This window comes from Chlorocebus sabaeus, chromosome 12, assembly GCF_047675955.1.
Source record: "Chlorocebus sabaeus isolate Y175 chromosome 12, mChlSab1.0.hap1, whole genome shotgun sequence".
Classification (NCBI taxonomy): Eukaryota; Metazoa; Chordata; class Mammalia; order Primates; family Cercopithecidae; genus Chlorocebus; species Chlorocebus sabaeus.
Genome location: NC_132915.1, coordinates 80,316,217 through 80,339,771, shown reverse-complemented (window position 1 = coordinate 80,339,771; position 23,555 = coordinate 80,316,217). Strand labels below are relative to the sequence as shown.

At 39.4% G+C, this 23,555-nt stretch overlaps 1 protein-coding gene across 1 annotated transcript in view; it reads left to right on the top strand.

Moving 5' to 3' along the window:
* The window catches only part of SVEP1 (sushi, von Willebrand factor type A, EGF and pentraxin domain containing 1), a 226,247-nt gene that overhangs the window by 187,265 nt on the left and 15,427 nt on the right, over positions 1–23,555 (top strand). Inside the window, exons 39-43 of the mRNA XM_007968447.3 lie at positions 483–708; positions 4,036–4,191; positions 8,998–9,061; positions 11,349–11,522; positions 12,607–12,783. Coding sequence (XP_007966638.3) covers positions 483–708; positions 4,036–4,191; positions 8,998–9,061; positions 11,349–11,522; positions 12,607–12,783 — 797 coding nt within the window. The remainder of the gene's footprint in view (positions 1–482; positions 709–4,035; positions 4,192–8,997; positions 9,062–11,348; positions 11,523–12,606; positions 12,784–23,555) is intronic.

Genomic DNA, 23,555 nt, shown 5'->3' with positions numbered 1-23,555 from the left:
TTTTTTTGGTTTTTGAGACAAAGTCTCGCTCTGTCACCCAGGCTGGAGTGCAGTGGCATGTTCTTGGCTCACTGTAGCCTCAACCTCCTTGGTTCAAGCAATCCTCCCACCTCTGCCTCCCAAGTAGCTGAGACTACAGGCATGTGCCACCATGCCCAGCTAATTTTGTTTATTTTTTATAGAGATGAAGTCTCACTATGTTGCCCAGCCTAGTCTCAAGCTCCTGGACTCAAGTGATCCTCCTGCCTCAGCCTCCCAAAGTGCAGGGATTACAGGCATGAGCCACCGCACCCAGCTTAACTGGTTGTTATTGTTGTATTGGTGTTTTTGCATGGCAATGCCATCTACCTGACAGTACAATCAATTTTGGTATGTTGCACAAAATGTCTACTGAGCCTTGTAACAGCTTCCTAAGTCCAAGAATAGGTCAGAAACTATATTGTACTTCCTTTAAGGCACTCATTTTTGTATTTCCATTGCAGATGTCTGGAAGGTTATACGATGGATACAGACATAGATACATTCACCTGTCAGAAAGATGGTCGCTGGTTCCCTGACAGAATCTCCTGCAGTCCTAAAAAATGTCCTCTGCCGGAAAACGTAACACATATACTTGTTCATGGGGACGATTTCAGTGTGAATAGGCAAGTTTCTGTGTCATGTGCAGAAGGGTATACCTTTGAGGGAGTTAACATATCAGTATGTCAGGTAAGATTCTGTCTTAATTAGAATGTGTAACGCCTGTATATACATATATTGCCAAGTGAACAGCATCTATAATAGTAATCCCAAAAAGAAAAGAAGTCTCAAGTTTTCGCTCATGTCAAAGGATTTGAGAAATTTCTTGGTAGAAATATAATCAAATGTATGTTTTTTCTGCAATATTTCCACTTTAAGAAAGTGCCATGGTTAGGTAAAATATTAAGATTTCTTTAACAATATATTTATAACAAATTAACCATAAATCTTATTATTAAAAGAGGGTCTTTGTGTAGAAATCAGCCATGGACTATGCCCCATATGTTTCCAGTTTTAGTGGAAAGATGAAAGTTTGCAGAAGCAAACAGATAATTGGTGTCAAATCTTCTCTCTGCTATTTGCTACTTGTAAGTAGTAATTTTAAGAAAGTTGCTTAAAATTTCTGAGCTTTGTTTCCTTATTTGTAAAAAAAGAAAAAAAAGAAAAAAAGTGTATTATTACACGTATCTTGTATTGTTCGTGAGAAATGAGGTAAATAATGGAGGAAAGTTCCTGCTTCTACAACCTTGGTCTTTTCACTAAAACTGGAAACATATTGGACATAACCCATGCTGATTTCTATGCATAGGCATTCTTTTGCACATAATATTTATGATCAATTTGTCATGAATATCTTATTGTAGATATTTTAACATTTTACCTAATTTTGGCACTTTTAGTTTAGAAATGGTAATTGGGCCAGGCGCCGTGGCTCACGCCTGTAATCCCAGCACTTTGGGCGGCCAAGGAGGGTGGATCACGAGGTCGAGAGATGGAGACCATCCTGGCCAACACGGTGAAACCCTGTCTCTACTAAAAATACAAAAATTAGCCAGGCATGGTGGTGCGTGCCTGTAGTCCCAGCTACTTGGGAGGCTGAAGCAGGAGAATTGGTTGAACCCAGGATGCGGAGGTTGCAGTGAACTGAGATTGCACCACTGCATTTCAGCCTGGTGACAGAGCAAGACTCCGTCTAAAAAAAAAAAAAAAAAAAAAAATTGGGAGTTGGGGGTATCAGCACCATAGATAGCAGACTTCCCTAGCACATCCCCTTCTTCTAACTTCCATAAGATATACCAGGGGAAGAAAATTAAAATGTGTCATTGATGCACTCTTGCTGGAGTTGGGAGTCAGTGTTGGGGGATTAAAAGCAGAGAAATGTGGCATAGTATAGCAAACTTTCACTTCAAGCATACTTTTTTGTTTAAATTCCATTTCAAATATTTATAGGTTCTATGACCTTATATTCCTTCAGCTTATTTTTTTATTTGTGAATCTGTGATAACTGAAAGGATTAAATTACTTAACGTATATAAAATGGCTAGTACTTGCCTGACATATAGTAGGGACTCAAGAACAATTCCCTTCTCCCAGTTTTCCATTTATAAATCATGCACACTCAATGATTGGTCAATGACAAACCTAAAAGCAGAAGCATTCGGGGGAACAAGTTAAAATAACTGCCAAAGTGACCATGCCCTCAATATTTGTGTGGTTCCAGATGGTCCTTTTAGATATAGAGCTGAAGAAGTTTTAGAGGAAACTTTGTCTAAGACTCTGAGCTGTCTGATGCAGAGTTCTGCCATAATTAAGGGAATCAAATTGTTGTTCTCCAGGCTGGGTGTGTAGACAACTGGGTCCCCTTGTAAACCCTGGAGGACTCTGATACTGGCTAAAAAAGATACTAAGCTCTTTTTTTTAAGTCAATAATTTATTTCTGACAACCTTCATTAGTTTCTTCACACATAGTATGACCCCTCTCTTTTGCTCAACTGGGTTTTGGTTTAAATTTTTCGTCTGAAAAGTAGAATAGACAATATTTAAGTGTTAAAAAGCATAAATTGTGTAAAACTATGTTCAGCGCCTAGGAGTATTTTATTGTAATGTGACAAGATGATTCTGTAGTTCATAACATAAATAAATGGATAAGGAGATCAATATAAATTTGAAAAATGAATACTGAAGGAGGGCCAGTCTCTCCAGAAACTAAAACATATCACAGAATTAAAACTCTTAGTGTAGTATTCATATAAAATTACATAGGAGTAAAAATAAATGGAACAAAAGTAATGAGTCAGAAGTTGATTCTGATAAAGGAGTCATCACAAGTCTCTGGAGAAAAAGAAATCATTAATAAATGATTAAAATAAAAATAACCAAAACAAATTTCAGATATAGTAAAAAAAAAAAAACAATAATATGTAGCTTTTAACAGTTACTGGTGTTATAATACTCAGAAAGATGTCTGCAAAATAAAAAATTATTAAGGCATTACTTACAGTATTGAAAAATTAAATGCAACATATATACTAGGAAAATGGTTAATCATGATGCATGCATATATACAAAATTACTTTTGGTTTATATGTAGAATGAGGGCTTAGTCTCAAATCCTATTTAAAACTGTTATCCAGTTCATATATATTTCCTCAAAGAAAACAGAAAAATATTAGCAATAGAATAACAATCTTCAAGAGATATATCTGTGTGTGCCTCACCTTACCCAACTAACAGGCTGAAAAATGTTAACTCTCATATATATATGTTAACATTTTAAGATTAACTATTTTCCTGGTATATATGTTGCGTTTAATTTTTCCATACTGTAAGGAGTGCCTTAATTTTTTGTTTTGCAGAAATCTTTCTGGGTATTATAACACTAGTAACTGTTAAAAGCTACATATTATTGTTTTCTTTTGCTGTATCTGGAATTTATTTTGGTTATTTTTAATCATTTATTAAGGATTTCTTTACATAGATATAAAATTTTATAGATATATATAAATTTTTTTCTACATGACCCCTTCAAAAATATGTGATGTTTTCAGGTATTTTCATTGGAACGGAGAAAAGGAAGCCGATTTTCTTAAACTTTGAGTAGTATGCCTAAAATTTGCTGTTTCTCATAAACTTTATTATAAAATATAGAATTATGTGAAATGTAAGAGTGCATTCGTATAAGTCATAGAATATTTGTATTAACCTCCAGTTCTCATGCATTATAATGAATATATATTTCTCGTTCGTGATTTTTGAATAGATTCTATTAGGAAGAAAATGCTTGTTTTATGGGCTTAAGAAGTGTCTAAAATTGTCTATGGGTGATTATTAAGGTCATCTAATAATTAAAGTGTGTTTTTTAAGTCCACAGATAATAAGTAGCAAAAGTAGGACCAAACTCTAGGTGCTTTTGACTCATTTTGGAGATTATTCTATAAATAATCAATATTTGCAAATTTATTCATTCATATGTATTAACTTCTAAATATAACTTACATTTTGTTATTTGTTACTTAGCTTGATGGAACCTGGGAGCCACCATTTTCTGATGAATCTTGCAGTCCAGTTTCTTGTGGGAAACCTGAAAGTCCAGAACATGGATTTGTGATTGGCAGTAAATACACCTTTGAAAGCACAATTATTTATCAGTGTGAGCCTGGCTATGAACTAGAGGTAAGTGAACAAATTGTTTAACTAGAATTAATTCGTTTTTTTCAATATGCTTGGGGATACTTTCAGTATTAGCACAAATTTGTTTTACTGACTTTGGTCTCAAAAGATTCTATTATACTTTGTTCCCTTATACTTTAACATTTTCCAATAAATATTTAAGGCAACTTAGAGTTTTAAAAAGCAAAATAAGCCCGGCCACAGTGGCTCACGCCTATAATCCCAGCACTTCAGGAGGCCAAGGTGGGCGGATCACTTGAGGTCAGAAGTTCAAGACCAGTCTGGCCAACATGTTGAAACCCTGTCTCTACTAAAAATACAAAACTTAGCTGGGCATGGTGGCAGGCACCTGTAATTCCAGCTACTTGGGAGACTGAGGCAGGAGAATCACTTGAACCCAGAGGTATAGGTTGCAGTAAGCTGAGATTGCGCCACTGCACTCCAGCCTGAGCAGCAAGAGTGAGACCATCTCAAAGAAAAGAAAAGCAAAATAAGTCTCAAATGAAAAACATGAAAGCCATGATACGAAAGAAAAAAAGTAAGTTTGCAAACCACAAGACAGATACTGTGACTTCAACTGACCATTTAAACCTGTGTTTCAGCTTGCTGGTAATCATATTACCAGCGGTCACCATGGAGAGGTAACCACAAGGATTTAGGTATGCAAAGCCGGATTTCCTCAAACAGTGGGCTCATATACCTTGGCATTGAGATGCCAAGTTCCCATATGCAAATCTGGCTTGAAAAAACTTCAGAGCAGTTTTGACTGATACCAGCTTCATTCTTGAGACAACTCTTGCTTTGTAATATTAAAATCCCTCTGCAAAACCTAGGTCTCTGTTTACTTTAGTGGGAGAGCTAGGTAATCAATCAGTTTTGCTGAAAGCATTACCGTATCACTAAACTTGAAACTTAAGAGGCCTATTTTACATTACAGAATGTTGTCATTTAGTTTTTCAGGAAACTCTTCTTTTTTATTTTTATTGTTATAATGGTATTTAAAGGTAGGTTTTGGCTGGGTGTCGTGGCTCACGCCTATAATCCCAGCACTTTGGGAAGCCAAGGAGGGTGGATCACTTGAGCTCAGGAGTTCAAGACCAGCCTGGGCAACACAGTAAGACCCAGTCTCGACAAAAAATACAGAAAATAGCCAGGCGCGATGGCGTGTGCCTATAGTCCCAGCTACTCAGGAGGCTGAGGGAGGAGGATCACTTAAGCCCAGGAGGCGGAGGTTGCAGTGAGCCAAGATTGCAACACTGCACTCCAGCATGGGTAACAGGAGTGAAACGCTGTCTCAAAAAAAAAAGTATTCATCGCCAGTTTTCTGTTACATGTTTTGCATGTGCTATCATTTTCTGACCATGCAGTACAAGAATTATCATAAAATAGGTATATGCAATCTGGGACCAGGCTTGTATGTTATCTCCTTTCCTTTCCTCTAAAGATGATAATGTAATGGTGATTACATTTGGAGTGTTTTCCTGTTTTTGAAACCTCGTTTTTCATGCAAGAATATTAATCTTGCAATTTATTAAGAAGAAAAGTAATATAAAATTATGAACAAATATACAGCAAACTCATTAAATGTGAAGCAGATAACTTAAAATTTTGTGGAAACATATGTTAACTAAAAATTTGAAAAAGGTGCAATAGTGATTGTTCTCACTCCAAGCTATTATGCATGTTAGAATTCTCACTCCAAGCTATTAGACATGTTAGAATCACTTGAGAAACTTTTTAAAAATATTGATGTTCAGTTACTTGTAGAAATTACCAATTCCAGGTCTGGGGCAAGAAATGTAAAAGATTACCTGGAAACTCTTGTCACATGAAATAGCAGGGACCCTATCAAAGACTACATGTCAAAAGGATTCAGAAGACACTGGACAAGGCTCCCACAGGTCAAGATCAGACCATTTTAGCATTAATAAGGGTAATAACTTCAATTGACTGAAACACATCAAATAGGTCATAAATGACACTAGGTTTATAATGATACTTTAAAAAGTTAGTTAGAAACTCTTAAAGGATGCTTCTGAACAAACTCATTATTTTAAAAACAGACAACTCAAGAGGAAAAATTATTTTTCCAATGCTACCTGTTTGACTAGATAACCAAATAGTAGATGAGGGGAAGTTCCATTCCATAATGATAAAATAGAATTTAAATAGCAGAATTTACAACTTCTAAGAATTAATGGATTTAGGTTATGATCAACCATGGCTGCTGAAGTCACAAAAAATGGATCCAGACGTCATGAGTCTCTGGATGGGTGAACAATCCCATCTATGAAAACATTTTGTGCTCTCCCACCTCCACCACACACACACACAAAAATTGAATTTGGAACTTATCAAGCCTCTAAATCCAACAAACAGTGTCAGAGACACCGCAGTGAAGCAACTGGCAAAATTCTATCTGTGGGAACAGATACAGGACCAATGACCCGGTTTTTCAGTGTCCAAGACAAATAAATTGACAGGGCAGAGGGAGTAAATGGAGAAGGAACCTAAGTTTAGAGAGACTTAAGAGATATTGCATTAGTCACGATTCTCCAAAGAAAGAGAACCAATAGGAGAGAGAGGAGAGAGAGATATTATGAGGAACTGGTTCACACATTAATGGAGGCTGAATCCCAGGATCTTCTGTCTGCAAACTGGAGACCCTGAGAAGCTGGTGGTGTAATTCAAAGTCCAAAGGTCTGAGAACTAGATGAGCTGATGATGTAAACCCCAGCCCCAGTCTGAAGATAGAGGAGGAGATTAAGTCCCAGCTCAAGTAGTGAGGAAGAAAAAAAGGGCCATTTCCTCCTTCTTCCCTGTTTTGTTCTATTTGGTCCCTCAGTGTTTTGGAAGATGTGCCCCCCTGCCCCCCACACTGGGGAGGGCAATCTACTTTACATGGTCCACCAGTTTAAATGCTAATTTCATCCAGCAACATCCTCACAGACACATCCAGAAGCAGTGTTTAAGCTGGGCACCTCCTGACCCACTCAAGTTGCTGCATGTCAGTATTTGTAAAGAGTTTCTCAGGTGAGTCTAACATGGAGCTCAGAGTGAGAGCAATCACTATTACCACTCTCTCCATTTTGTAGTTAATACCAGGATGTTTCCAAAAGTTTAAAGGTGAATTATCTATTAATACTTCTTCAAATGTAACGATGCATCAAGGCCGGGCATGGTGGCTCATGACTATAAACTCAGCACTTTGGGAGGGTGAGGCAGGTAGGTCACCTGAGGTCACGAGTTTGAGACCAGCCTGTCCATCGTAGTGAAACCCCATCTCTACTAAAAAATACAAAAATTAGCTGGGTGTGGTGGTGGGCGCCTGTAGTCTCAGCTACTTGGGAAGCTGAGGCAAGAGAATTGCTTGAACACGGGAGGTGGAGGTCGCAGCGAGCCGAGATCACACCACTGCACTCCAGCCTGGGCAACAGAGCGAAACTCTGTCTCGAAAAAAAAAAAAAAATGTAATGATCCATCAGTTTGCTGTACATTTGTTCATAAAATCAATCATCACAGAAACAAACTAGTCTCAGTGTGTGGATCTTATTTGGTACTAATTCAACAGAACTATTTAAAGAATAAATTATGAAATATATGCAACAATTGGAAATTTGAAAACTGACTGGACATTTTATTAAGAAATTGTTACCCTTTTAAGGTGTAATAATGTTACTGTGGTTATAATTTTTAAGAGTTCTTTTAGAGATTCATACTGAAATAATTACTGTTAAATGATTTGAAGTCTGGAATTTGCTTCAAAATAATGTGAGTTCATGGAAGGGGTGGGGCTTACATGAAACAAGGTTGGCCTTGAGTCAGTTGGGTAAACTGGGTGATATCTGCATAAAAGTTTCTTATACTGTTCTTTCTACTGTTGGTATTTCTCATATGTTTGAATTTTTCCATCAGACATCATTTTTTAAAATGCAAATACCTGTTCTCATGTCAGACTAATTCAGTATCTCTGTGGGTTGAGTCTGGGGCAGCGGTAACTTTTTCAGAGTTCCCTTGGTGATTCCTGTGTGCAACCAGGACTGAGAATCACTGATAAATGGCTGCTCTTATAATTAGTGTAGTTCATTACCATCTGCTTGAGAATCACCTGAGAAGTTGTAAAAAGAAAAAGAGTATATGTTGCTAGGCCAAGATCATCTGAACCAGATAGTTTCTGGGGGATTGCATTTTTAGAATATATGCTTAATATTATTTCTGATTGTCAAATCATAATTGTATACATTTTTGGGATACACAATTACCAAGATATATATGGAGTCAACCTAAGTATTGGGTGTCATTGATGGATGAATGGATAAAGAAAATTTAAGATACATATATATCTACTTATGTGTATATATCGCATCTGTTTTTATGGCCAAATAGTACTCTATTGTGTATGTATGTGTACATACATACATTATGATGCACTATGATTCATATATTTCTAAGAATGCATACACATATGTACATATACATACACAATAGAATACTATTTGACCATTTCTAATGCATTCTTTGTCAGTCTTAGCTACAGATTATAATTAGTTGCCATTTAAAATAAAAGGTGAAGCAAAGTCTGTACCTTAATTATACCAATCTGCCAGGGTATGAATTTTGAAGCAATTTGATAAAAACATTTTTGAAAGTCTAAACCTACTCCCTTAAACTATATTTATTTAATGTGTTTATTTAGCATTCCAGTGCTGAGCTATTCGAGGCCATAGCTAAGATTACTTTGCATTTCCTTATTATTTTTCTATTATAGAATTATGATCTTGTTGATGACCTTTCTCCATTGTTCCACAGGGGAACAGGGAACGTGTCTGCCAGGAGAACAGACAGTGGAGTGGAGGGGTGGCAATATGCAAAGGTGAGTTGAATGACACTTAGCAGCCCCCAAAATGACACTGAGGACACAAAATAACAGTGTGGCTACATTTTCTTTAGAGGTTAGGTTTGTAATTTTAAAAAAAGTAAGCCAACTCCATAAACTGTATGAGAACTTTTTAATGGGCTTTTTCTCAAGGGCAGTAAACCAGTAAAAGGGTCAAAAACTGTAGTATGGATTAACAATTAACTGCAATAGGACACAAGATTACTGACTCTGCAATGGCAAACATTTTGTTTAAAAACTAGTTAACTATTGAGTTTATTAGCATTTTGTGGGGGGTTTTCTCAAATAATTATGAATTAGAAGGCTTAGAGCTGTTGTTTTGTTGGTGACAATACTAGCCAATGCTTTTAACGTGCTGTTGGTTCATCTGTCAAATAAATTAATATTAATATTTTGCATAGAATTTTACATTAACTCATTTTATGAGAACAACCAAGTTTATTTAGCAAAATATGTTCTAATGCACATAACTTTATCCCCAGTATTCCCTTCTCTGCCAAAGGACAATGTATGTATGTATTTATTTTATTTTTTTTTTTTTATTTATTTATTTTTAATTTATTTATTATTATTAAACTTCAAGTTGTAGGGTACATGTGCACAACGTGCAGGTTTGCTACATATGTATACTTGTGCCATGTTGGTGTGCTGCACCCATCAACTCGTCATTTACATCAGGTATAACTCCCAATGCAATCCCTCCCCCCTCCCCCCTCCCCATGATAGGCCCCGGTGTGTGATGTTCCCCTTAAATAGAGTCTCACTCTGTCACCCAGGGTGGAGTGCAGTAGTGCAACCTCGGCTCACTGCAACCTCCACTTCCCGGGCTCAAGCGACTCTCATGCCTCAGCCTCCTGAGTAGGTGGGGCTACAGGCATGATCCACCACACCCAGGTAATTTTTTGTATTTCAGTAGAGACGGGGCTTCACCATGTTGGCCCGGCTGGTCTCGAACTCCTGGCCTCAAGCAACCCACACGCCTCAGGCTCCCAAAGTGCTGGGATTACAGGCATGAGCCACCACGCCCGGCACAGCATCAATATCATTTTAAAGCTCCCCAGGTGGTTTCAAAGTGCAGCCAAGATTGAGATCCGTGATTCCAGTGTACTCAACTTTGGACTGAAAGAAGTCCATTAGCATCTAGTCCAGGGACTCTCAACTCTGAGTTCACATTTGCAATGTGTGGGGAATTTTTAATATAATACTGAAAGGTAGCCCTCAATATAAAGATTTGGACTCATTTGGTCTATGATAGGCCATAAATGCTTCCCAGGTTCTCTAAAGTACAGTCAAATCTGAGAACTACTAGTCTAGAACCACCTTCTCTGCCTTCACAAAAATTATAAAATTAAGACTCAAGCCCATTTTTTGAGATTCTTGAAAGGGTGATCCTATTTTCCTCATAGCATCCCTGCTAATAACATTTCTCACAGTAATGCAAAATCATTCTTTATAACTTTACTATAATACCCACCAATTTATGAAGTCGGCATATTCCTTAAAAGTCATATAAAATGTCATTTATTCTAATTCCCCCCAAGCTCATGGATCCCTGTTCTTTATGCTTTCCTATTATCTTTTACCTTCTGATAATTTTGTATTTTATCTCTTCTTACAAGCAGTGTCTGACCTTGACCAAATTATTTAACTTCTCTAAGCCTCACTTTTTGGCAAATGTTACATGAGATAATCTCAGAGTTGCTATAAGTAAGGTTGCCAGATTTAGAAGAAACAAAAATACAGGACATGCAGTTATATTTAAATTCCAGATGAAAAATAACTTAAATGTAAATTTGTAAATATGCAATATTTGAGACATGCTTATACTAAAAATGTATTTGTTATTTATCTGATATTGAAATTTAACAGGGCATCCTGTATTTTATTGGGGCTTACAACTTAAGGGTTGTAAGAAATAAATTTAGTATTGTTTGAAAAGTTCTTGACCATTGTTAGCAACTTACAATGAGATTGTTTTATTTTATCCACCTGCTCATCCATACCCCGTCCCCAGCATTATTAATAATACATAAAGACAGCTGGAGTCAATAGGACTAAATCCAAATCTTTAACTGCATGCATGTATTAATCCAATACTGAGGTATGCTATATTTTACCTCCTTCAGTGAATATCACTGTGCTTCACACATGAATAGGCCATAATATTTTATATATTCCATGAAGTATATTTGGCAATCGTAGGAAAAGAAAGAAAGAGGAATTGGGGAAGCAATTAATATGAGGCTTTTATTCTTGTTTTTAGAGACCAGATGTGAAACTCCACTTGAATTTCTCAATGGGAAAGCTGACATTGAAAACACGACGACTGGACCCAACGTGGTATATTCCTGCAACAGAGGCTACAGTCTTGAAGGGCTATCTGAGGCACACTGCACAGAAAATGGAACCTGGAGTCACCCAGTCCCTCTCTGCAAACGTGTGTGTTGACTTTAGGAGATATTTTAGTCAGATTCAGCTTCACGATTAGCTTCCCACATATTTAAAACAATGCCTATCCAAGCTGAATTCTCTGGGATATTTTAAAAATCTATTTGTGTTATCTAAGTCCTGTCTGAGAATCAGCTTTTGTCAGATTCCTTGATTACTAAGAGAAAATGCAACTCAATGAAAAAATTTTGACATACATGCATCATGAATTCTACTGGGGATAGGAAAGAAAATACATTTAATATGTGATGTTAATATAATGAAGCAGATATCAATATGATAAATTAAGATAATGAGTTATAACCATTCGAATGAAAACAATATTCACAAGCAAGGTATAAGTTGAGATTGCTCTTGTTACTGTTTGAAGTACCTTCATAATGCAGTAACAGCAGAAGTGTACCTCACTCAAATACTTCGTGCCCATTTAAAAATCAGAAAAACTGAAATTGCTTGAAATGTGTTGATATGTGTGTCACACACTTGCACTAAGCACGCATAATGCCATCATTTCCTGTGTTTCCCTCGGGCCTATAAAAAGGAATCCATCTTTATCAATAAGGCATGCAGACTCCACTAGTTCTAATGTCCTGCCCATAGCAGTATGAGTCTAAAGTCATATTCAGCTCACATAGAAATGTCTGATGGTTTCTAAAGAAAGTAAAGTGACAATGAGAAGTATTTTATATTCTTCAATTAATAAGGGAATATATGATATACCCCCTTGATTTCTAGTATGCCTTTTATTTTCACAATGCTGATCAAAAAATCAGTCATTTAAATAATGTTGTGGCCCATAATTTCAGGCGTAATTTGTCATCTTCAACTTTTAGGACTTTGCATTAGTGGTTGAATAACTTCATGTTTTCTGATCTTACCTGGCTTTGTCTTTACACATAATTTCATGAGGACGCAAAACAAGGCTGTGTCTAATGTTTGAAGTTCCATATTTTTAAACCTCATATGATCATTACTGAGAACCTATCTCCTATGGGATTACTACTCTGCCTTCAAAGACATACATTAGGAAAAGAGGGAAAATATCAGTAAGCATTTTCTTTTCTTTTTGACAGCAAATCCATGCCCTGTTCCTTTTGTGATTCCTGAGAATGCTGTGCTGTCTGAAAAGGAGTTTTATGTTGATCAGAATGTGTCCATCAAATGTAGGGAAGGCTTTCTGCTGCAGGGTCAAGGCATCATTACCTGCAACCCTGACGAGACGTGGACACAGACAAGCGCCAAATGTGAAAGTAAGTCAGCAGGTGGAAGCCAGTTCATGCCGCTAGTGTGAAATGTTTTCCCATCCTTGTGACGTTGTTTTCAATCAAGTCACTTAGTTGTAGATACTTAGATCTCTGTGCTATCACAATTATCATGTTCCTCATTAATGTTTGCAAATTTTTTTTAATCTTTGAATTTCAAACATTTAAAAAAAAACTTTCCAGAACTAAACTAAAACCCACCTGACTAGGATTCACTGAACAGATTTTCAAAATGTGTTCCCTTAAGAATGAGCAAGATATTAAATTCAAAATACATCTTTTTCTCCACACTGTCAGAATCCCCAACCTATCGTTTAACATACTACGAATGTTTTGCAATAGAAAAATTATTCCACAGTGGTTCTCAAACTTGAGCCTGCATCAGAACGCCACCTAGAGAACCTGTTAAAACACAGTTCTAGATGTTGCTGGTGAGGATGCTGCTGACCCGGGAAACATAATCTGAGAACCACTAGTACTATGGGTTAGCACTTTGTTGCTGCATTTATGCAATCCAGAGGCATCTTTTGGTGCCTTGTAATAACGCAAGGTTTTTTAACACACACTTTCTAACTCCATTTAAAACGTCTCCCTCCCGGCTGGGCATGGTGGTTCACACCTGTAATACCAGCACTGTGGGAGGCTGAAGTGGGCGGATCATCTGAGTTCAGGAGTTCCAGACCAGCCTGGCCAAGATGGCAAAATCCCGTCTCTACTAAAAATACAAAAATTAGCTGGGTGTGATGGCACACACCTGTAATCCCAGCTACTTGGGAGGCTGAGGTAGAATCGCTTGAACCTGGAAGGCAGAGGTTGCAGTGAGCCAAGATTGCACTACTGCACTCCAGCCTGGGAGACAGAGTGAGACTCAAAAAAAAAAAAAAAAAAAAAAAATCCCCTGCCAGCGTCCTGCCCTCCAGACTCATTTGTTGTCTGAGCTACTTCCTCTACAGTAATCAATTAAAACATTCATTGAGTCCGACCAGATGCAAGGCACAAGGCTACATAGTATAGGAATGTATCATGCCTGCAGTGGTCTTCATCTTCAGAACCCTTGCACTCCCACTTTGAGATAAGAAATATGCCTGTGAAAGTAATGGGGATTCTGGAGTCTCAGTTATACCTATCTTGTAATTATTATAGATATCCTATAGATTTGTTTTGAAGAATAAATGAATTGGTGCATATTGGCACTATCTCTTAATAGGAAGATATATACAATAGCCCAAGTCCCTGAATTTTCAGCTAGCAGCCTATTGCAGCTTTAGAGTGTTTATTTTGTGGGGAGGGGTCAAGATGGCCAAGTAGAAATGCTGTGGCCGGAGCCTCCCACCGAGAAGAATGAAAACAGTGAGTGAATCCTGCACCTGCAACTGAGGTATCCAGGTTCTCTCATTGGGACTGACCAGGCAGTTGGCACAATCCACAGAAAGTGAGAAAAAGCAAGGTGGTACAACGGCTCACCTGGGAGACACATGGGGCAAGGGGAGCTCCCACCCCCAGCCAAAGGAGGTGATGAGTGATTGTGCTACCTCACTCAGGAAACCACACTTTTTCCATGGATCTGTGCAACCTGCAGATCAGGAGATCCCCCTCATGAGCCCATGCCACCAGGGCCTTGGGTCGCAAGCACAGAGCTGTGCAGATTCTTGGTGGCCACTGAAAACTTCTTAAGACTACCAAGTTATCGGAGGGAGGAGCAACCACCATTACTGTGGCTGCCTGCTGCCTAAGATGACGAGCTCCTGGGGGAAGGGGCAGCCACCGTCACTGCAGCTGCAGTCTGCCATTTTTTTTCCCTGCTAATGCCAGGGAGACTGGGCAATTTGGACAGAGGAGGAATTCCCCCACAGCGTAGCACAGCAGCTGTGACAGATTGTGGCCAGACTGCCTCCTTAGGCTGGACCCTGACCCCTCCCCTCCTCACTGAGCGGGGTCTCCCTGCGGGAATTTCAGCAACTCCAGCCAGGGGTTTACGAACAGAACTCTGATATCCCTAAGATGGAGCCCCTGGGGCTCCATGTGGCCATGGTCTCCACAGATCAGCAGGCTTAGTCCTTCCCCTGCTGGCTCTGAGGAATCCAGGCAGGCTGGACTAGTGGGATTCCCCACAGCACAGTGCACCTGCTCTGCCAAGGGGCAGCTAGAGTGCTTTGTTAAGCGACTCCCTGATCCCATGCCTCCTGATAGGATGAGACCCCCCCCCCCAACAACAGGGGTCACCAGACACCTTATACAAGGATATTCCCACTGGCATCAGGTCAGTGCCCCTCTGGGACAGAACTCCCAGAGGAAGGAGCAGGCAGCCATCTTTGCTGTTCTGCAGCCTCTGCTGGTAACACCTTCAGGTGCAAGTGGGACCCAGGCAAATAGGGTCTGGACTGGACCCCCAGCAAACCACAGCAGCCCTACAAAAGAGCAGCCTGACGGTTAAAAGAAAAACAGAGAAAGAAACAACAGCCATCAACAAAAAAGCCCTCACAAAAGCCTCATCCAAAGGTCAGCAACCTCAGAGATCAAAACTGGAGAACTCAGGAATATGAGAAAAAAAATCAATGAAGAAAACACTGAAAACTCAAAAAGCCAGAGTTCCTCTTCTCATCCAAATGATTGCAACACTTCTCCAGGAAAAGCACAGAACTGGGCAGAGGCTGAGACTGATGAATTGAAAGTAGGCTTCAGAAAGTGGGTAATAATGAAGTTCACTGAGCTAAAGGAACATGTTCTAACCCAATGCAAAGACGCTAAGAACCAGGATAAAACAATGCAGGAGCTGTTAACCAGATAACCAGTTTAGAAAGGAATGTAAATGACCTGATGGAGCTGAAAAACACAACACAAGAACTTCACAATGCAACAAGTATCAATACCTGAATGGACTAAGTGGAGGAAAGAATTTTAGAGTTTGAAGACTATCTTGCTGAAATATGACAGGCAGACAAGATTAGAGAACAAAGAATTCCTCTGAGAACTATGAAATTAGGTAAAAAGACCAAACCTATGATTGATTGAGGTATCTGAAAGAGATGAGTATAGAACCAACTTGGAAAGCATACTTCAGGGTATCATCCAGGAGAACTTCCGCAACCTAGCAAGACAAGGCCAATGTTCCAGTTCAGGAAATCCAGAGAACCCCAGTAATATACTCTATGAGAAGATCAACCCCAAGACACATAATCCTCAGGTTCTCCAAGGTAAAACTGAAGGAAAAAATGTCAAGGGCAGCCACAGACAAAGGCCAGGTGACCTACAAAGGGAAGCCCATCAGACTAACAGCAGAACTCTCTGCAGAAGCCCTAAAAGCCAGAAGAGATTGGGGGCCAATATTCAACATTCCTAAAAGAATTTCCAACCCAGAATTTCATAGCCAGCCAAAATAAGTTTCATAAGTGAAAGAGAAATAAAATCCTTTTCAGACAAGAAAATGCTGAGGGAATTCATCACCACCAGGCCTGCCTTGCAAGAGCTCATGAAGGAAGCATTAAATATGGAGAGGAAAAATTGTAACCAGCCACTACAAAAACACCCTGAATCCAAGATGGCCAAATAGGAACAGTTCCAGCCTCCAGCTCCCAATGTGAGCAACACAGAAGACGGGTGATTTCTGCATTTCCAACTGAGATACCCGGTTCATCTCGCTGGGGCATGTTGGACAGTGGGTGCAGGACAGTGGGTGCAGCCCAACGAGCAAGAGCTGAAGCAGGGCGAGGCATTGCCTCACCTGGGAAGCGCAAGGGGGAAGGGAATTCCCTTTCCTAGTCAAGGGAAACCATGACACATAACACCTGGATAATCGGGTCACTCCCACCCTAATACTGTGCTTTACCAACGGTCTTAGCAAACGGCACACCAGGAGAATATATCCCTCACCTAGCTCGGAGGGTCCTACGCCCACAGAGCTTCCCTCATTGCTAGCTAGCACAGCAGTCTGAGATCTAACTGCAAGGTGGCAGCTAGGCTGGGGGAGGGGCACCCACCATTGCTGAGGCTTAAGTAGGTAAACAAAGCAGCCAGAAAGCTCGAACTGGGTGGAGCCCACCACAGCTCAAGGAGGCCTGTCTGCCTGCCTCTGTATACCACACGTCTGCGGAAAGGGCATAGCCAAACAAAAGGCAGCAGAAACCTCTGCAGACTTAAATGTCCCCGTCTGACAGCTTTGAAGAGGGTAGTGGTTCTCCCAGCACAGAGTTTGAGATCTGAGGACAGACAGACTGCCTGCTCAAGTGGGTCCCTGACCCCCAAGTAGCCTAACTGGGAGACATACCCCACTAGGGGCAGACTGACACCTCACACAGCCAGGTACACCTCTGAGATGAAGCTTCCAGAGGAATGATCAGGCAGCAACATTTACTGTTCAGCAATATTACTCTTCTGCAGCCTCCACTGCTGATACCCAGGCAAACAGGGTCTGGAGTGGACCTCCAGCAAACTCCAACAGACCTGCAGCTGAGGGTCCTCACTGTTAGAAGGAAAACTAACAAACAGAAAGCACATCCACACCAAAACCCCATCTGTACATCACCATCATCAAAAACCAAAGGTAGATAAAACCACAAAGATGGGGAAAAAGCAGTGCAGAAAACCTCAAAATTCTAAAAATCAGAGCGCCTCTCCCCCTCCAAAGGAATGCACCTCCTCACCAGCAATGGAACAAAGCTAGACAGAGAATGACTTTGACGAGTTGAGAGAAGGCTTCAGACGATCAAACTTCTCTGAGCTAAAGGAGGAAGTACGAACCCAGCACAAAGAAGCTAAAAACCTTGAAAAAAGATTTGACAAATGACACACTAGAATAACCAATGTAGAGAAGTCCTTAATGACCTGATAGAGATGAGAACCATGACATGAGAACTACGTGACAAATGTACAAGCTTCGGTAACTGACTGGATCAACTGGAAGAAAGGGTATCAGTGATTGAAGATCAAATTAATGAAATGAAGCAAGAAGAGAAGTTTAGAGAAAAAAGAGTAAAAAGAAATGAACAAAGCCTCCAAGAAATATGGGACTATGTGAAGAGACCAAATCTATGTCTGGTGTACCTGAAAGTGATGGGGAGAATGCAACCAAGTTGGAAAACACTCTGCAGGATATTATCCATGAGAACTTTCCCAACCTAGCAAGGCAGGCCAATATTCAAATTCAAGAAATACAGAGAATGCCACAAAGATACTCCTCGAGAAGAGCAACTCCAAGACACATAATTGTCAGATTCACCAAAGTTGAAATGAAGGAAAAAATCTTAAGGGCAGTCAGAGAGAAAGGTCGGGTTACCCTCAAAGGGAAGCCCATCAGACTAACGGCAGATCTCTACAAGCCAGAAGAGAGTGGGAGCCAATATTCAACATTTAAAAGAAAAGAATTTTCAACCCAGAATTTCATATCCAGCCAAACTAAGCTTCATAAGTGAAGGAGAAATAAAATCCTTTACAAAGGCTGAGAGATTTTGTCATTACCAGGCCTGCCTTACAAGAGATCCTGAAGGAAGAACTAAACATGGAAAGGAACAACTGGTACCAATCACTGCTAAAACATGCCAAAATGTAAAGACCATCGATGCTAGGAAGAAACTGCATCAACTAATGAGCAAAATAACCAACTAACATCATAATGACAGGATCAGGTTCACACAGAACAATATTAACCTTAAATGTAAATGGGCTAAATGCTCCAATTAAAAGACACAGACTGGCAAATTGGATAGAGTCAAGACCCATCAGTGTGCTGTATTCAGGAGATCCATCTCACATGCAGAAACACACATAGGCTCAAAATAAGGGGATGAAGGAAGATCTACCAAGCAAATGGAAAACAAAAAAGGCAGGGGTTGCAATCCTAGTCTCTGATAAAACAGACTCTAAACCAACAAAAATCAAAAGAGACAAAGAGGGTATTTACATAATGGTAAAGGGATCAATTCAATTCAACAAGAAGAGCTAACCTAAATATATATGCACCCAATCCAGGAGCACCCAGATTCATAAAGCAAGTCCTTAGAGACTTACAAAGAGACTTAGACTCCCACACAATAATAATCAGAGACTTTAAAACCCCACTGTCAATATCAGACAGATCAACGAGACAGAAAGTTAGCAAGGATATCCAGAAAATGAACTCAACTCTCCACCAAGCAGACCTAATAGACATCTACAGAATTCTCCAACCCAAATCAACAGAATATACATTCTACTCAGTACCACATCGCAGTTATTCCAAAATTGACCACATAGTTGGAAGTAAAGCACTCCTCAGCAAATGTACAAGAACAGAAATTATAACAAACTGTCTCTCAGACCACAGTGCAATCAAATTACAACTCAGGACTAAGAAACTCAATCAAAACCGCTCAACTACATGAAAACTGAACAACCTGCTCCTGAATGACTACTGGGTACATAATGAAATGAAGGCAGAAATAAAGATGTTCTTTGAAACCAATGAGAACAAAGATATACCAGAATCTCTGGGACACGTTTAAAGCAGTGTGTAGAGGGGAATTTACAGCACTAAATGCCCACAAGAGAAAGCAGGAAAGATCTAAAATTGACACCCTAACATCACAATTAAAAGAACTAGAGAAGCAAGAGCAAACACATTCAAAAGCTAGCAGAAGGCAAGAAATAACTAAGATCAGAGCAGAACTGAAGGAGATATAGACACAAAATCCCTTCAAAAAATCAATGAATCCAGGAGCTGGTTTTTTGAAAAGATCAACAAAATTGATAGACTGCTAGCAAGACTAATAAAGAAGAAAAGAGAGAAGAATCAAATAAACACAATAAATGATAAAGGTCTAATGTATTTCGACCCCACAGAAATACAAACTACCATCAGAGAATACTATAAACACCTCTATGCAAATAAACTAGAAAACCTAGAAGAAATGGATAAATTCCTGAACACATACACCCTCCCAATACTGAACAGGAAGAAGCTGAATCCCTGAATAGACCAATAACATGCTCTGAAATTGAGGCAATAATTAATAGCCTACCAACCAAAAAAAGGCCAGGACCAGACGGATTCAGAGCCTAATTCTACAAGAGCTACAAGAAGAAGCTGGTACCATTCCTTTTGAAACTATTCCAACCGATAGAAAAAGAGGGAATCCTCGCTAGCTCTTTTCATGAGTCCAGCATCCTCCTGATACCAAAGCCTGGCAGAGAGACAACAAAAAGAGAGAATTTTAGACCAATATCCCTGATGAACATCGATGCAAAAATCCTCAATAAAATACTGGCAAACTGAATCCAGCAGCACATCAAAAAGCTTACCACCATGATCAAGTGGGCTTCATCATGGGATGCAAGGCTGGTTCAACATACAAAAATCAATAAACATAATCCGGCATATAAACATAACCAAAGACAAAAACCACATGATTATCTCAATAGATGCTGAAAAGGTCTTTGACAAAATTCAACAGCCCTTCATGCTAAAAACTCTCAATAAACTAGGTATTGATGGAACATATCTCAAAACAATAAGAGCTATGTATGGCAAACCCACAGCCAATATCATACTGAATGGGCAAAAACTGGAAGCATTCCCTTTGAAAACTGACACAAGACAGGGATGCCCTCTCTCACTACTCTTATTCAACATAGTGTTGGAAGTTCTGGCCAGGGCAATCAGGCAAGAGAGAGATATAAAGGGTTTTATATTAGGAAAAGAGGAAGTCAAATTGTCCCTGTTTTCAGATGACATAATTGTATATGTAGAAAACCCCATTGTCTCAGCCCCAAATCTCCGTAAGCTGATTAGCAAGTTCAGCAAAGTCTCAGGATACAAAATCAATGTGCAAAAATCACAAGCATTCTTATACACCAATAACAGACAAACAGAGCTAATCATGAGTGAATTCCCATTCACAATAGCTTCAAAGAGAATAAAATACCTAGGAATCCAACTTACAAGGGATGTGAAGGACCTCTTCAAGGAAAACTGCAAACCACTGCTCAGTGAAATAAAAGAGGGCATAAACAAATGGAAGAACATTCCAAGCTCATGGATAGGAAGAATCAATATCGTGAAAATGGCCATACTGCCCAAAATCATTTATAGATTCAATGCCATCCCCATCAAGCTATCAATGACTTTCTTCACAGAATTGGAAAAAAACTACTTTAAAGTTCATATGGAACCAAAAAAGAGCCCACATTGCCAAGACAATCCTAAGCCAAAAGAACAAAGCTGGAGGCATCATGCTACCTGACTTCAAACTATACTACAAGGCTACAGTAACCAAAACAGCATGGTGCTGGTACCAAAACAGAGATATAGAGCAATGGAACAGAACGGAGCCCTCAGAAATAATACCACACATTGACAGTCATCTGATCTTTGACAAACCTGACAAAAACAAGAAATGGGGAAAGGATTCCCTATTTAATAAATGGTGCTGGGAAAATTGGCTAGCCATAAGTAGAAAGCTGAAACTGGATCCTTTCCTCACTCCTTATACAAAAATTAATTCAAGATGGATTAGAGACTTAAATGTTAGACCTAAAACCATAAAAACCCTAGAAGAAAACCTAGGTAATACCATTCAGGACATAGGCATGGGCAAAGACTTCATGTCTAAAACACCAAAAGCAACAGCAGCAAAAGCAATAATTGACAAATGGGATCTAATTAAACTAAAGAGCTTCTGCACAGCAAAAGAAACTACCATCAGAGTGAACAGGCAACCTACAGAATGGGAGAAAATTTTTGCAATCTACTCATCTGACAAAGGGCTAATATCCAGAGCCTACAAAGAACTCAAATTTACAAGAAAAAAACAACCCCATCAAAAAGTGGGCAAAGGATATGAACAGACACTTCTCAAAAGAAGACATTCATACAGCCAACAGACACATGAAAAAATGCCATCATCACTCGCCATCAGAGAAATGCAAATCAAAACCACAATGAGATACCATCTCACACCATTTAGAATGGCAATCATTAAAAAATCAGGAAACAACAGGTGCTGGAGAGGATGTGGAGAAATAGGAACACTTTTAGACTGTTGGTGGGACTGTAAACTAGTTCAACCATTGTGGAAAACAGTGTGGCAATTCCTCAAGGATCTAAAACTAGAAATACCATTTGACCCAGCCATCCCATTACTGGGTATATACCCAAAGGATTATAAATTGTGTTGCTATAAAGACACACTCCCACATATGTTCATTGTGGCACTATTCACAATAGTGAAGACTTGGAATCAACCCAAATGTCCATCAGTGACAGACTGGATTAAGAAAATGTGGCACATATACACCATGGAATACTATGCAACCATAAAAAAGGATGAGTTCGTGTCCTTTGTAGGGACATGGATGAAGCTGGAAACCATCATTCTCAGCAAACTATCACAACAACAGAGAACAAAACACTGCATGTTCTCAGTCATAGGTGGGAACTGAACAATGAGATCACTTGGACACAGAAAGGGGAACATCACACACCAGGGCCTATTGTGGGGAAGGGGGAGGGGGGAGGGATAGCATTAGGAGATACACCTAGTGCAAATGACGAGTTAATGGGTGCAGCACACCAACATAGCACATGTATACGTATGTAACAAACCTGCACATTGTGCACATGTACCCTAGAACTTAAAGTATAATAATAATAAAATAAAAAGTAATCAAAAAAATAAAGGAAACAAAACAAAACCACCATGAGATACCATCTCACACCAGTTAGAATGGCCATCATTAAAAAGTCAGGAAACAACAGGTGCTGGAGAGGATGTGGAGAAATAGGAACACTTTTACACTGTTGGGGGGATTGTAAACTAGTTCAACCATTGTGGAAAACAGTGTGGCAATTCCTCAAGTGTCTAGAACTAGAAATACCATTTGATCCAGCCATCCCATTACTGGGTATATACTCCAAGGATTATAAATCATGCTGCTATAAAGACACATGCACACGTATGTTTATTGCGGCACTATTCACAATAGTGAAGACTTGGAATCAACCCAAATGTCCATCAGTGACAGAATGGATTAAGAAAGTGTGGCACATATACACTATGGAATACTATGCAGCCCTACAAAAGGATGAGTTCGTGTCCTTTGCAGGGACATGGATGTAGCTGGAAACAATCATTCTCAGCAAACTATCAGAAGAACAGAAAACCAAACACTGCATGTTCTCACTCATACGTGGGAATTGAACAATGAGATCACTTGGACTCTGAAAGGGGAACATCACACATCGAGGCCTATTGTGGGGAGTGGGGAGGGGGAGGGATAGCATTAGGAGATATACCTAATGTAAATGACGAGTTAATGGGTGCAGCACACCAACATGGCACATGTATACATATGTAAGAAACCTGCATGTTGTGCACATATACCCTAGAACTTAAAGTATAATTTAAAAAAAGAAAACGTGGCACATATACACCATGGAATACTGTGCAGCCATAAAAAAGGATGAGTTCATGTCCTCTGTAGGGACATGGATGTAACTGGAAACCATCATTCTCAGCAAACTATCACAAGGACAAAAAAAACAGACACCGCATGTTCTCACTCATAGGTGGGAATTGAACAATGAGATCACTTGGACACAGGAAGGGGAACATCATACACCGGGGCCTGTTGTGAGATGGGGGTTGGGGGAGGGATAGCATTAGGAGATATTCCTAATGTAAATGACGAGTTAGTGGGTGCAGCACACCAACATGGCACCTGTATACATATATAACAAACCTGCGTGTTGTGCACATGTACCTTAGAACATAAAGTATTAAAAAAAAGAA